Here is a 12,000-nt window from a genome sequence, read left to right as displayed (position 1 = left end):
GTGTCAAAATACAAAAGGGCTGCAGAAAGACAGCCATACCATATATTATGCTATTGGTGTAATATTCTGAAGAGTAGTTTGGAACTGTGCTAACAAAGTGACTAAAACATCCATATGCTTTAACCCAAAGAGCTCAATACTAGCCACATTTTTTAAGGAAGTCAAAGACATAAAAGACTCATATACTCTAAAACATTCATCCCTGCACTTTTTGTGGTAGGAAAAAAAAAAAAACCCTGGATGCTCAAATGGGTATGACTGTAATACATTATCACAGTCCTGCCACCTTCCCACAGAAGATGTGGAATACTACACATATTCACAGATTCAGCTAATGGTTGATTAATTCCTGAACAGTTTTTTACCCTCATTTTTTCTTTAAGGATTGGCTCATTGAGTAGGGGCAGAGGGAAGAGATAAATTTGGAAATGAACATGATAGAAACACAAGAGATATTAACTAAATAGGATTTTAAAATGGAAACAGTAAAGCAATTCTCTAAATGAGTAGCAAAGTAACCAGAGACTGCCTCCCCAATTCAAAAGGGGACAGTGCCCTCTTTCCAACTACTCTCGAAGTCTCTGATGTCCCCCTGTTCCCCACATTACTCTCCAAGGCTATCTCTGTAACAGAGTTGGATGTATTTCCCTTGGGACTCAACTGTCCTGAAATCTCTGTGATCATTGGAAGTACATTCCAATGGACTTCTTCAAATACATTGCAGTAAATTCCTTACTGTCTATCTTAATCACAGCCTTCCTTTAAATAGCTTATCACTTGATCCTACATAATCTCTTAGTGTTCTTTGTTTTCAGTTCTTGACTCCTCCACACAGAGATTCTAAACTCTTCAGAAGGCAGGACAGAGCAGTGAAAAGAACAGACTACCCGTGATCTTGAGCAAGTCACTTACTATCCCTAGGCCTCAGTTTCTCAAATGTAAAATGAGAGGGTGCATCTGAGTGGCCTGAGAGATTAATCTATGATCCTGTGAGGGAATATGCCACATAGGGTAAGAGGCAAATAAATACCCACTGAACCAAATGGAGAACTGGAAAGGCTACTAGGTACATTAGAAACATGGCTGCAAAGAAGGGAAAGGGACCTGTATGTGCCAAAATGTTTGCGGCAGCCCTGTTTGTAGTGGCTAGAAACTGGAAAATGAATGGATGCCCATCAATTGGAGAATGGCTGGGTAAATTGTGGTATATGAATGTTATGGAATATTATTGTTCTGTAAGAAATGACCAGCAGGATGAATACAGAGAGGACTGGCGAGACTGACATGAACTGATGCTAAGTGAAATGAGCAGAACCAGGAGATCATTATACACTTCGACAACGATATTGTATGAGGACATATTTTTATGGAAGTGGATTTCTTTGACAAAGAGATCTGAGTTTCAATTGATAAATGACGGACAAAAGCAGCTACACCCAAAGAAAGAACACTGGGAAACGAATGTGAACTATCTGCATTTTTGTTTTTCTTCCTGGGTTATTTATACCTTCTGAATCCAATTCTCCCTATGCAACAAGAGAACTGTTCGGTTCTGCAAACATATATTGTATCTAGGATATACTGCAACATATCCAACATATAAAGGACTGCTTGCCATCTAGGGGAGGGGGTGGAGGGAGGGAGGGAAAAAAAAAATCGGAACAGAAACGAGTGTCAATATAAAGTAATTATTAAATAAATATTAAATTTAAAAAAAAAAAAGAAAGAAACATGGCTGCAAACCAGGAGGCAGGCATCAGCTCCACCAGAAAAACCCCTAGAAGTTCCTGCCTTTAGATAGAATAAAGAGGGAAAAGAAGAGAGGAAAAGCTCATGAAAACCACTGATGTCCATGGCTCCTGCATGAGCCTCCCTGCCGGGGAATGCTACTCCACTGGCTGTATAGAAGAAGCCTGGAGAGTCTTCCATGCAAAAGCCCTTAGACAGCCCCCCAGGCATGTCTGAGACATTACACAACGTACCGTTTCTGTCCTCATATGTTTCCCCAACTCCCAAAGCTTTATTCCAGACCTAGGGGCAGGAGAGCCTAAGCCAGAACACTTATTCAACCATAGCTCCTAGCCTCACCAATGACACTTCCCACGCCAGCGCTAGCTTCCCAGGGTGAGCAGCAGATGCTCTGCTCTCCTACAAAGTCAGCCCACGAACGTGCTGGGTGGCTTCCAGGACTCTCTACCTCCTTTCCTTTGGAAATACCACGAAGACCAAACCGTTCTGATCTGATTCTCACCCCTACAGCCTGCATCACACTGTCTGGTACCTCGAATGCTCCATCTACTCCACCCCTTCACAAACTTTCAGTAAAAGGCATCCAGAAACCCCCATAATATTTTGGGCAGATGGCTGGCCTGGGAGAAGGCAGCTTCTGTTATAGGCCAACAGAGTTCCAGAGACAAGGGATCTCCTTCAGTGCTTGGTCATTCACGGAGAAGCAGCACCAGAAGAATCACAAGTGATCCATGAGGCAGAGCCCACCCTCCCAGGTACTGATGACAGAAGAAAAGAGTCCTGGCCATCACCAGACTAATTCCACAAAGTGGGATGTGCAGTTAACAAGCCACTCAGTACCTGTAATCTCATGAGCCTTATAACCAATCCTGAGGCTAGCAGAGGAAACTAAAGCCCAATGGCAAGTAGGTAGTCAGTGGCACAGCAAGGACCAGATCAGATCTCCCAGATCTACCTTTTCCAAAGTTCTTGGGTCCTTTTTACATCCTGCCCCTTTTCCTCCTTCCCTCCCTCCCCAGTCAGTCCCAGCCTGTTGAGGGCCCTCATGGGCAGATCTCAAGAAGGCAGGGCCTACCTGATACTCTTCTTCAAGTACATTGCAAATATATTTCCTTTCTACAACATTCGCTTGTTTGTGAAGGCAAGTTTGAAAAACACTTCTGAATGAGTAGTAGTAGAAAGCCAGGTCCCAGATCTAGCTATCAAAAGAACAATAATTCAAGGCCTAATTCCAGCCCTTATCTCCTTTAGAATGCCTTTCCTAACTATACCAGCTCACACTGACCTCTCCCTTCTACCAAGTATTATTGCATTTATCACCAAACATAGCATTTGATCATATATTCTTTGTTGTGGATCTCTTACAGAGCATCAGCTCCTCTTGTTTACCTTTGGTATGTCTAATTTCCTCCTCTGACAAACTCTCTTGGTGCCACACTGTGGTTCAAACGGTACCTGAGAGCTCAAAAGCCATGCCAGTAAGATTCAAGCTCTGGCAGGTCCTATCGAGTTAAGATTTCTTCAGCCCAAAGACTAGCTTCCCTAAGTACAAGAGCTATTGGAGCCACCAAAGGATACAATTTCTTTTTAAACTACAACTCGCAAAGAGCTATCCAATATTCATCTTATTGTTTAGGGATTATTATGAGTTATGTCTCTGTAGGATGTACTCCCTGATGAAACCAGGGATCTTTTGATATACTATGTATATCAAATGGCCTACTCAGACAAATTATGAACTTCTGGAGGGAAGAGACTGGGTCTCATACTTCTTTTTTTTCTTCCACATGCACACAGGAAATGCTCAATAGTTATCTATTAAGTTGTCTTGCTCAACTGCTTCTTGCTTGTCAGTCTTAATTCTCCCAGCTAAACTATACATGAACATTTTGAGAGCAAGACGGTATTTTTTGCTTCCTTTGACATATCACAAAATTATAAAGTACAAAACACAGAGCAGGCCCCAAATTCATTCCAGTTGATTAACTTCCTAGGGGAATGATTTCAAGATGGGGCAAAATCCTTGGACCCTCCTCAGCTTCCTCCCATGCAAAGATGCACAAGTCCCAACAAAAACCTATCATCTATACAGATCAATTTGCAGCTAAAGCTGTGGAAGAAAACACATAACTGATATCACTTCTAGCATTTGCCAAGTCACCTTTGACTGCCTGGGGGGTAGGCAGACTTGCTTTCAAAAAGAAGACCCCATCAAATTATATATATGACAAAGCAAAACACAGGACAAGAATCAATCTGGAATCTAGAAGCAGGAAGCAAGAAGACTTGCATCACATCTATATGGATGTCTCCCCCTCCAGCTCTATCTAGCCCTGGAGAGTCACCTCCAACTCCATCCGAAGCTTCTCTCTTACCCCACCAGATCAACAGAAGCCTACCTCCTCATCGGAGCTGTCCTCCACATATTCATCTTCTTTCTTTGGTTCTTGGCTCTGGTTATTGGCTTCTGTGGTGTTCTGCAAGGGGTTCTCAGCCTAAGGACAAACAGGAATAGATTAACTCATCATGAACAAACATCTAAAACTACATACAGTATTATCAAATGATTATCATGTCCCCAGGGACATCCCTCTGCATGGGGGGCATGAATAAGTAACTACTGTCTTGGACTAGGTGATATGCCCCACAACCACTCCCTAGGCAAGGAGATGAATGGGAAAATTCCTAACACAGGAAAACACAGTCCCCAAATGCTACTGAAAATCAAGTTTCTGGGGACAGCAAGGTCACTTGAATGAATTTTAGAGTATGCAAAGTTTGGAAAGGTAATTTGGGTCCAGGGTGTGAAGAACTTTAAAAAATAAATACAAAAGCCATTGGTGTTTACTGAATAAAGGAGTCATATGGTTAGACCTGACTTCAGGAAAATCACTTCAGAAGCGTGTGGTAGTGAATGGATTGGAAAGGGGCAGGGAGGCCATCATTAGGAGGCTACTGCAACAGTCCAGGAAGATACCATAAGGACCTACAGGGTAATGGTCTTATATGTAGAGAGGAGACAGGGGCAAGAGGTTTGCATCTTCATAACATCTAATAGCTTCTGCCACCTCCTTCATGGGAACAAGAGGATAACCCCTAACTGCTGAATTGCAAAATGAGATGGTGTGGGGCTTAGGGCTGGTTAAGTAACAAAGCAGTTCAACTAAGGGCTTCAAAATCCTGCCCCCCCCCCACCTCCCCCACACACTCTAGTAACTTAAAAAACGGCTGTAGGGATGCTGCTCCAATGGCCCCCACACATCCACCCTACTCTGGGCTCAGACCCAGGAGGGGAAATTGCGGCCCCAAGAAGGGGAGGAGGTGGGAAGAGGGTTGGGGGAAGCTATTGGAAAACAACAAGGAAGGAGAGAACCGCTAAGATACCAAAGCCAACAAAGAGCTGCTTACATATCACAAAGCAAGGAAACATCACGACTTCCACCATTACTATTTGTAATCCTCATATTTTCAGAACCTTGGTTCTACTTTATCCTTGCAGAGATCACCAATTCACTGGTATGATCGAGAAGGTGGTGCCCACATCTATGTTGTGGGGGCATGAAGGGAAGAGAATGCTATTGGCTTTGGTCAAGAAAAAATTTCCAAGGAAATCCTTTCTGCTTTGTCCACCTTCCCAAGCAACCTGAATTTCTCTCTAGCTCAATAAGAATGGGGTCTAGAGAATCCCCTGCTTCATCAAGATATAACTGCAGACAATTCCACTGTGGGGCAGAAAACAGAAATCAAAACATTTAGGTTTTCTTTACAATAGAGATAGGCAGCATTATCCTAGGAAAAGAGAATTAGGGGCTGGAACTGACACCCTTTCGCCATCTACCACACCCTGTCTGGTCTATGCCAACAGCCACTACAGCAAGTCAGTGAGTGGGCGCAACAGAGCATTCAGATCTTGCCCTGGAAAAAAGATTCTCCCCTCTCCTCACTCCCTCCCCCACCCCCAAGCCTCCACTGGGGAGGCACAGACCAGATCAAGTTTACTGGAGGAATTGGGGAATGATGGGAAAAACAGCTCCCATCACTCATTCCCCAGAGAGAAGTAAACTTCTTGCTGTGTAAGGATCACCTTTTACTCTCTTCAGCCAATGACCATGCGCCCCACACCCCACCTAATGTAGAACACTGCACCCTATATCCTTTCTGAAAAAACAAAAGACTTTGTAAAAAACAAAATCTTTATTTTTTTTTAATAAAGAAGAGAGATGAGTTTTTTGGGTTTTCTCCAGGCAAGAAACAGAGTGGAATTCAGTTTCCACATGTCCCTTCCATTTCTCCTTTTCGTTTGTTCCCGCCCTGTGTGCACAAGAACTTCCCAACTAAAAGTGGGTTAGGACAGGCTTGGGCAGCACCTCAAATCAAGAAGGTTGACATTCAGACAAATCCCCTGACCAGGTAGTTCTGCCTTTCAAGTTACCTGATGCCCAGAGACAGAAAGATGACGACAACTTTATGGTTCTTGCTATCTCTACCATTACAGCTTAATAGTAAATCACATATGCCACTGTTAGTTAAGCCTCAGTTACACGAATACAAAGTATTATCATGTCCAAGAAGGGTCAATTAACCCAATCATACTATAGTAGAAAAAAAAAATTTAACCCCCAAGGACACTCATAATATTGAATCCATGCGGACTATAGCTGTAGTATTCTAGGGAAACTATACTGGGCCAGAAGCTGGATGTCATTCCTGGTTCTAAACTAAGAAATTTCTTCTCTCTCCAATCTCAGTTTTCCTATAGGTATTTGCTCTGGTTTTGTGCTTATCAAAACATTTAAAGCCTGGCACTTCAATTAACTGATTCAATTCAGGAGCACTCTGATTTAAACTTCTCTTCTCAAAGCTTTTGATTTATTTATTACATTAAGGCCTGAATGATCAAAGATATTACTGAGTGGACATATTTGATAAACCTGGCTTAAAGGTGGAAAAGGACTCAAATGCAAATTTACATGTAAAATTCACATAACTTGCATTCCTTTGAAATCCAGGAAGAATCTCTAGAAAAGAAAGCAAATATAATGATAATTTGGGCACTATATTTGAGGAAAGATTAAACAGAGAATTAAGAACCATCCTCATATCTTTGCCAAGAAAATCCCAAATGAGATCATAAGGAGTCAAATATGACTAAAAAAGACTAACCAACAACAAAGAGTGTTCAGAAAAGGATGAGATGGATGCTGAGTTGGACTCAAGAACACATTGAGGATGAATAGAAAAGAGTAGCACAATATGGTAAGAATCTTATCAGAATTATTAAAGCCCAATAGGAGATGAATGTGAATATGAAGCTAGCAGTGAATACAAAGGAAAATGAAAAGGAATTTCTAAGCTATGTTGGGGACAAAGAACAGGTTCCGAGATTGACTGTTAAACAGGAGGCTAGAATAGTGACAACAGATGACAGTGAAAAGGATAAACAACAGAACCATTTTTTATCATTTTAAAAGAATGATCTCTGTACTAGAAAAGATAAAACAAAAATGGAAACAGAAAGGGAGCAGAAGTATCCTCCCCTTAAAAAACAAAAATATGGTCAGGCAGTATTTGGCTGCCGTCAGTGAGTTTAAGTCACTGGCTCAAACAAACTACATCCTACAACAACACTATAAGAAGTGACAGGTGTGATTGCTAAGGGGTTCAGTAATCTTTCAAAGACTCCCAAGTCCCTGGTCTTAAAAATTTCCTAGTCACATACAAAACACTCACAGCATGTAGCAGAAGGAAGGAACTCAGGGTTCTGGATCTCCTTCAATACTCAGGAGAAGTATTCTCTCTACCTACTTAGAGTAAGCAGGAGAGTGAGCTAACACAGAAAATTCAATAGAGCTGCAGACTGGGCATGGTCCACCAGAGGGCAGCAAGACATTCCAAGGACTGACCAATGAAAACCCAAGTTAGCTGGTAAAACTTAAATGCCGGGTTCTTCCCTTGATGAGTTCATAGTACTCACTGGGTGTCAATCACACATTTCTTTGTAATATCCCCCATGCTGCCGTCTTGTACTATTATTTATCTTTTTGCTTGTCTCTCTAACTTAGATTGTAAAGGGCAGAGGCAGGATTCCGTATCACTCTATAATCCACAGCACCTTGAATGCATAAAGCGTCAGTGTTGGAAAGAAGTGTTGGAACAAACAATGCCTGAACAGTGTTACCATACATTAAACTACTCTGGATGTTGTTCCTTCCTGCCTCTCCCTCTGCCTCTACCCTGGCATGCTTCTAGTTAAATCCCCCCAAAAGGAATATATTAACTTAAAAAGAAGGAAGCCATGAGGATTAGAGCACTAAATGAGATCACAACTACTAAAGATTAAAATGAGCTTACTCAAAGAGTTCCCCACCTTTCTTATTCTCCAGTGTTCCCTCCACATCTATTTTGGGCTCAGATGTAGTGTTAAAGGAAAGCTATGACAAAAGCAACACAGCTATAATTAGAAGAGAAGCAAGAAGCTGGGGAAAAAAAAATCTTTGCAGCAAATTTCTTTGGTCTCATTTCCAAACCATGAAAGGAACCAACTCAAATTTTTAAGAAGAGCCTTTTCCCAAATGACAAATGGTCAAAAGATATGGACAGATAAAAAGAAAATCCAAGCTATCAATATTCCTGTGAAAATTGTTGCAAATCATTATTAGAGAAATGCAAATTAATGCAATTCTAAGGTTCTACTCCATATCCATCAGTTCCCAAAAAAGAAAATAGCAAATATTGAAGGGGCTTTAGGAAAACAAACTCACTTATACACTGCTGGCAAGGGAGTGGGTAAATTCAAATAGCTGACAATTTGGAATTCCGTGCCCCAAATGTCACTAAACTGTATTATCTTTGACAAAGCAGTATCTCTACTATGCCTATATCTACAAGAGGAAAAAATGTTTACAGGAGTTCTTTTTATGCTGGTAAAGAAATGGGGGGAGGCGGTAAGAAGGGGGATACCATTGACTGGGGAATAGCTGAACAAATCATGATATATAAATGTAATGAAATACTACTGAGCAATTTTTAAAAAACCCTATAAAAGTGATGATTTCAGGGAAGCCTGGGAAGAACCTTACAAACTGATGCAGAGTGAAATAAGCAGAAAAGCAAGAGAACAAGTTATTAATAAACACAAGTCACTTTGAAAGATAAGAATTCTGATCAACAAAATGAACAACTGTAATTCCAAAGGACCAATGATGAAGCTACCTCCTGACATGAAGGTAATGTAATGTACTTAGGGTGCAGAATGAAATATTTATTTTTTAGATACGACCAATTGGAAAATTTGATTTTGCTTAACCATGCATATTTGTTACAAGGCTTTTGTTTTTCTTTCTCTTTTTAACTGAAAGGTGTGGAGAGAGAAAGTCAAACAATAAAGATTGGTACATTTAGAACTAAGAGATTAGACTTAATCTTTCAAAGTTTAAAGTTAATACTATGTGTTAGACCAAAATATACTGCATAGCTGGCTAAATAATTTAACTCATTCATTCTCCCAATCATTCCTGAGATATAGGAAAGAACAAACTTATCCTCTCATATTTAAGAAGTGAAATCTCTCAATGAGATTGTGACTTCCTCCTGATCTCACAGAAAGTCCAAGAACTGGCCACTGGACTCAGGCCTATGAATGTCAATATAGTAGCTGCACAGCCTAGGGGCTAAGGATTTAAGCTTTTTCTACTTGAGACCCCTTTTCACCCAAGAAATTTTTTACCTAACTCCAGGTATATAAGATATAAAATAGATATACTAATCAAATATTTACTGATAATAAGTCATACTTTCACAACCCCGACACTGTTACATGAGCCTATATGGAATCATGACCCACAATTTAGGAAGCTCTGGCTTAGGGTACACTGTGGAATCGGACTATCATTAAAACTAACTAGCTGTGTGGTTACGAACAAGTCACTTAGGCTTAACTTGGGGAGGCTTCAATCTCTTCATCTGTTAAACAGGAATAAGAGCAGAAACCAGAGAGAACTTTAACAAATAAGATCAAATGTAAAGTATTTGGCCAATCTTAAAGCACTATTTAAGTCAGCTTTTATTATTATGCTTCTAAGACCTTCAAATTCCCTCCTCTTCAAATTCGAATTTCTCAGCTTAAACTGAAATATACACACATGATCTTACTAGATCTCTCTCCTAAGAACTAAAATTCCACTGTCCACTCACATCCAAGTGAGGTGTAATATAGACCTGAAATTAGAACTAAGTTTAAATCTTGGTTCTACAACACATACTAAGCATGTAACTAGGGCGGAATAATAATATTAATCATAATCTAACAACTTGAAACAATTGAATAAATATTTATTAAATAGCCACTATGAGAGATTGGGTAGGTAGGTAGTGCAGCGGATGGAGTGCAGGCCTGGAGCCCGGGAGACATCTTCCTGAATCCAAATCTCACCTCTGACACTTCCTAACTATGTTAACTGGGCAAGTTACTTAATCCTATTTGCCTCAGTTTCCTCATCACAAGAACACACCAAATGGAATGCTGAAAAGTCTACAACTAAAAAACTATGAAAGAAGTTGAGTATATATAAACACATATATGAAAACGGTCCCTGAGTTCAAATAGTTTACATTCTACATGTCTACATTCAAGACAATGATATGCACTCACACAGGGACAGAGAAGCAAAGAACAAGCAATAACAACAGAAACCAAGGAAAAGCCTAATGGAGGAGTAGCATTTGAGCTATCTTGAAAAGAGATTCTAAGAGGGAAGGTGAAACATAGGGTACAGTTTGTCAAAAGTTAAAAAAAGAAAAGAAAGGAAGGAAGGAAAGAAGGAAAAAAGGGAGGAAGGGAAGAGTGGAGGGAGGGAGGAGTATAAGAAACAGCAAAGTCAACTACTTTAGCTGCACCAGAGAATACATGACAGAAAGAAATGAGAAACTCAGTCTAGAAACACAAGTTAGAATAAGACTGTAAATGAGTCTTCCTAGTGCTTGTTTATCTAGTTTGTACTTCCTAATCATATCTTAGGAATGGATAATGCTTTCCTAAGCACTTTCACACATATTATCTCGGTAAATCTTTTTTACAATGCCTTGAGGCAGGGCAACTTATTCCTCTTTCTTGACACCTCAAGAACTTGCCCACTAACTCAAGAGTTAAAATGAGAATTTGGATCTCTTTCCATTACACTGCCTGCTCCCTAAATGCAGTCTCAAAAGACCTAAATTGAGAGAAAATCCTTGGACACTAACTTTTATAAGCTCTGTACAAGTCCCTTAGTCACATCTTAAAGAGTTGCTGAAAGAATAAAACAGAATGATATATATGGTTAAAACTTTTTAAAAATGGAAAGTGCTATAATGCCAAGAATAATCCCATAATAAGGGTAGTCTTAGGATCTTAACAAATTCTCAGCTAAATATGCTACTTTTAATCACTTTGTTCAGTAGCTGCCAGAGATCCAGTAAATAAGAGCCAGCAAACAAAGTGAAGAAGTTGTATCTCTAGCTACTTTTTCACAAGTATATTGCAAAAAATATCCAGACCATTGTTAAAATGCTCTGGGCAAAACAAAAGAATCTTAGAAGGCTTCTAAGCAAATTTGTAACTCACCCCAAGTTCCCACTACAACAATCTCAACTTTAATAAGTGGTTTCTCAGTCTATTTATTCCCCAAGACTTCTAGAGTAGTAAATCCATTACTTTCCAAGGTGTCCATCTCACTTTTAGAAAGCGCTAATTTTTATTTTGTTTTGCGTGAAGTATTTAAAAATAATTGTGGGGGTACTCCACATCTGACAAATATTAACAAAAACAAACTTTTTATTCAAAGTACATAAAGGATAGTATGTGAAACTATGATCTTTTACAACACAGAATCCATTCTTTTTCAAATCATAAAACAAATTCAACATGTCAGTTTCAAAGTATTCCTATGTGCTTGTGTTTCCCTATGAACTTCTGATCTTTTCTATGACTTTATAAAAAAATATTCAATGGTCCGTAGAATTTTTCTTTTCTGGTATTACATTCTACTCTCTCCCAAATCCCCTCAAATTTAAAACAAAATCCTCCTTTGTGATTTAGTGTTGTCAGGCAAAAAAAAATCCATGCATTGGGAGAGAGAAAAAGGGAAGGCAAAAAAGAAAGAGGAAGAAGAGAGAAAAACATTTAACAAATACTAAGTTTGCGTTTGGCACTGTCCTAAAGACAAGGGATATAAATATAAGTCAAAAAGCCAACAATAATCCATGTCCTCATAG

General features: G+C 39.7%; 1 protein-coding gene across 1 annotated transcript in view; it reads right to left on the bottom strand.

Moving 5' to 3' along the window:
* The window catches only part of BOP1 (BOP1 ribosomal biogenesis factor), a 66,973-nt gene that overhangs the window by 36,566 nt on the left and 18,407 nt on the right, over nt 1–12,000 (bottom strand). Inside the window, 1 exon segment of the mRNA XM_051971311.1 lies at nt 4,149–4,244. Coding sequence (XP_051827271.1) covers nt 4,149–4,244 — 96 coding nt within the window.

This window comes from Antechinus flavipes, chromosome 1 (assembly GCF_016432865.1).
Source record: "Antechinus flavipes isolate AdamAnt ecotype Samford, QLD, Australia chromosome 1, AdamAnt_v2, whole genome shotgun sequence".
Classification (NCBI taxonomy): domain Eukaryota; kingdom Metazoa; phylum Chordata; class Mammalia; order Dasyuromorphia; family Dasyuridae; genus Antechinus; species Antechinus flavipes.
This window is presented reverse-complemented; position numbering and strand designations above follow the sequence as displayed.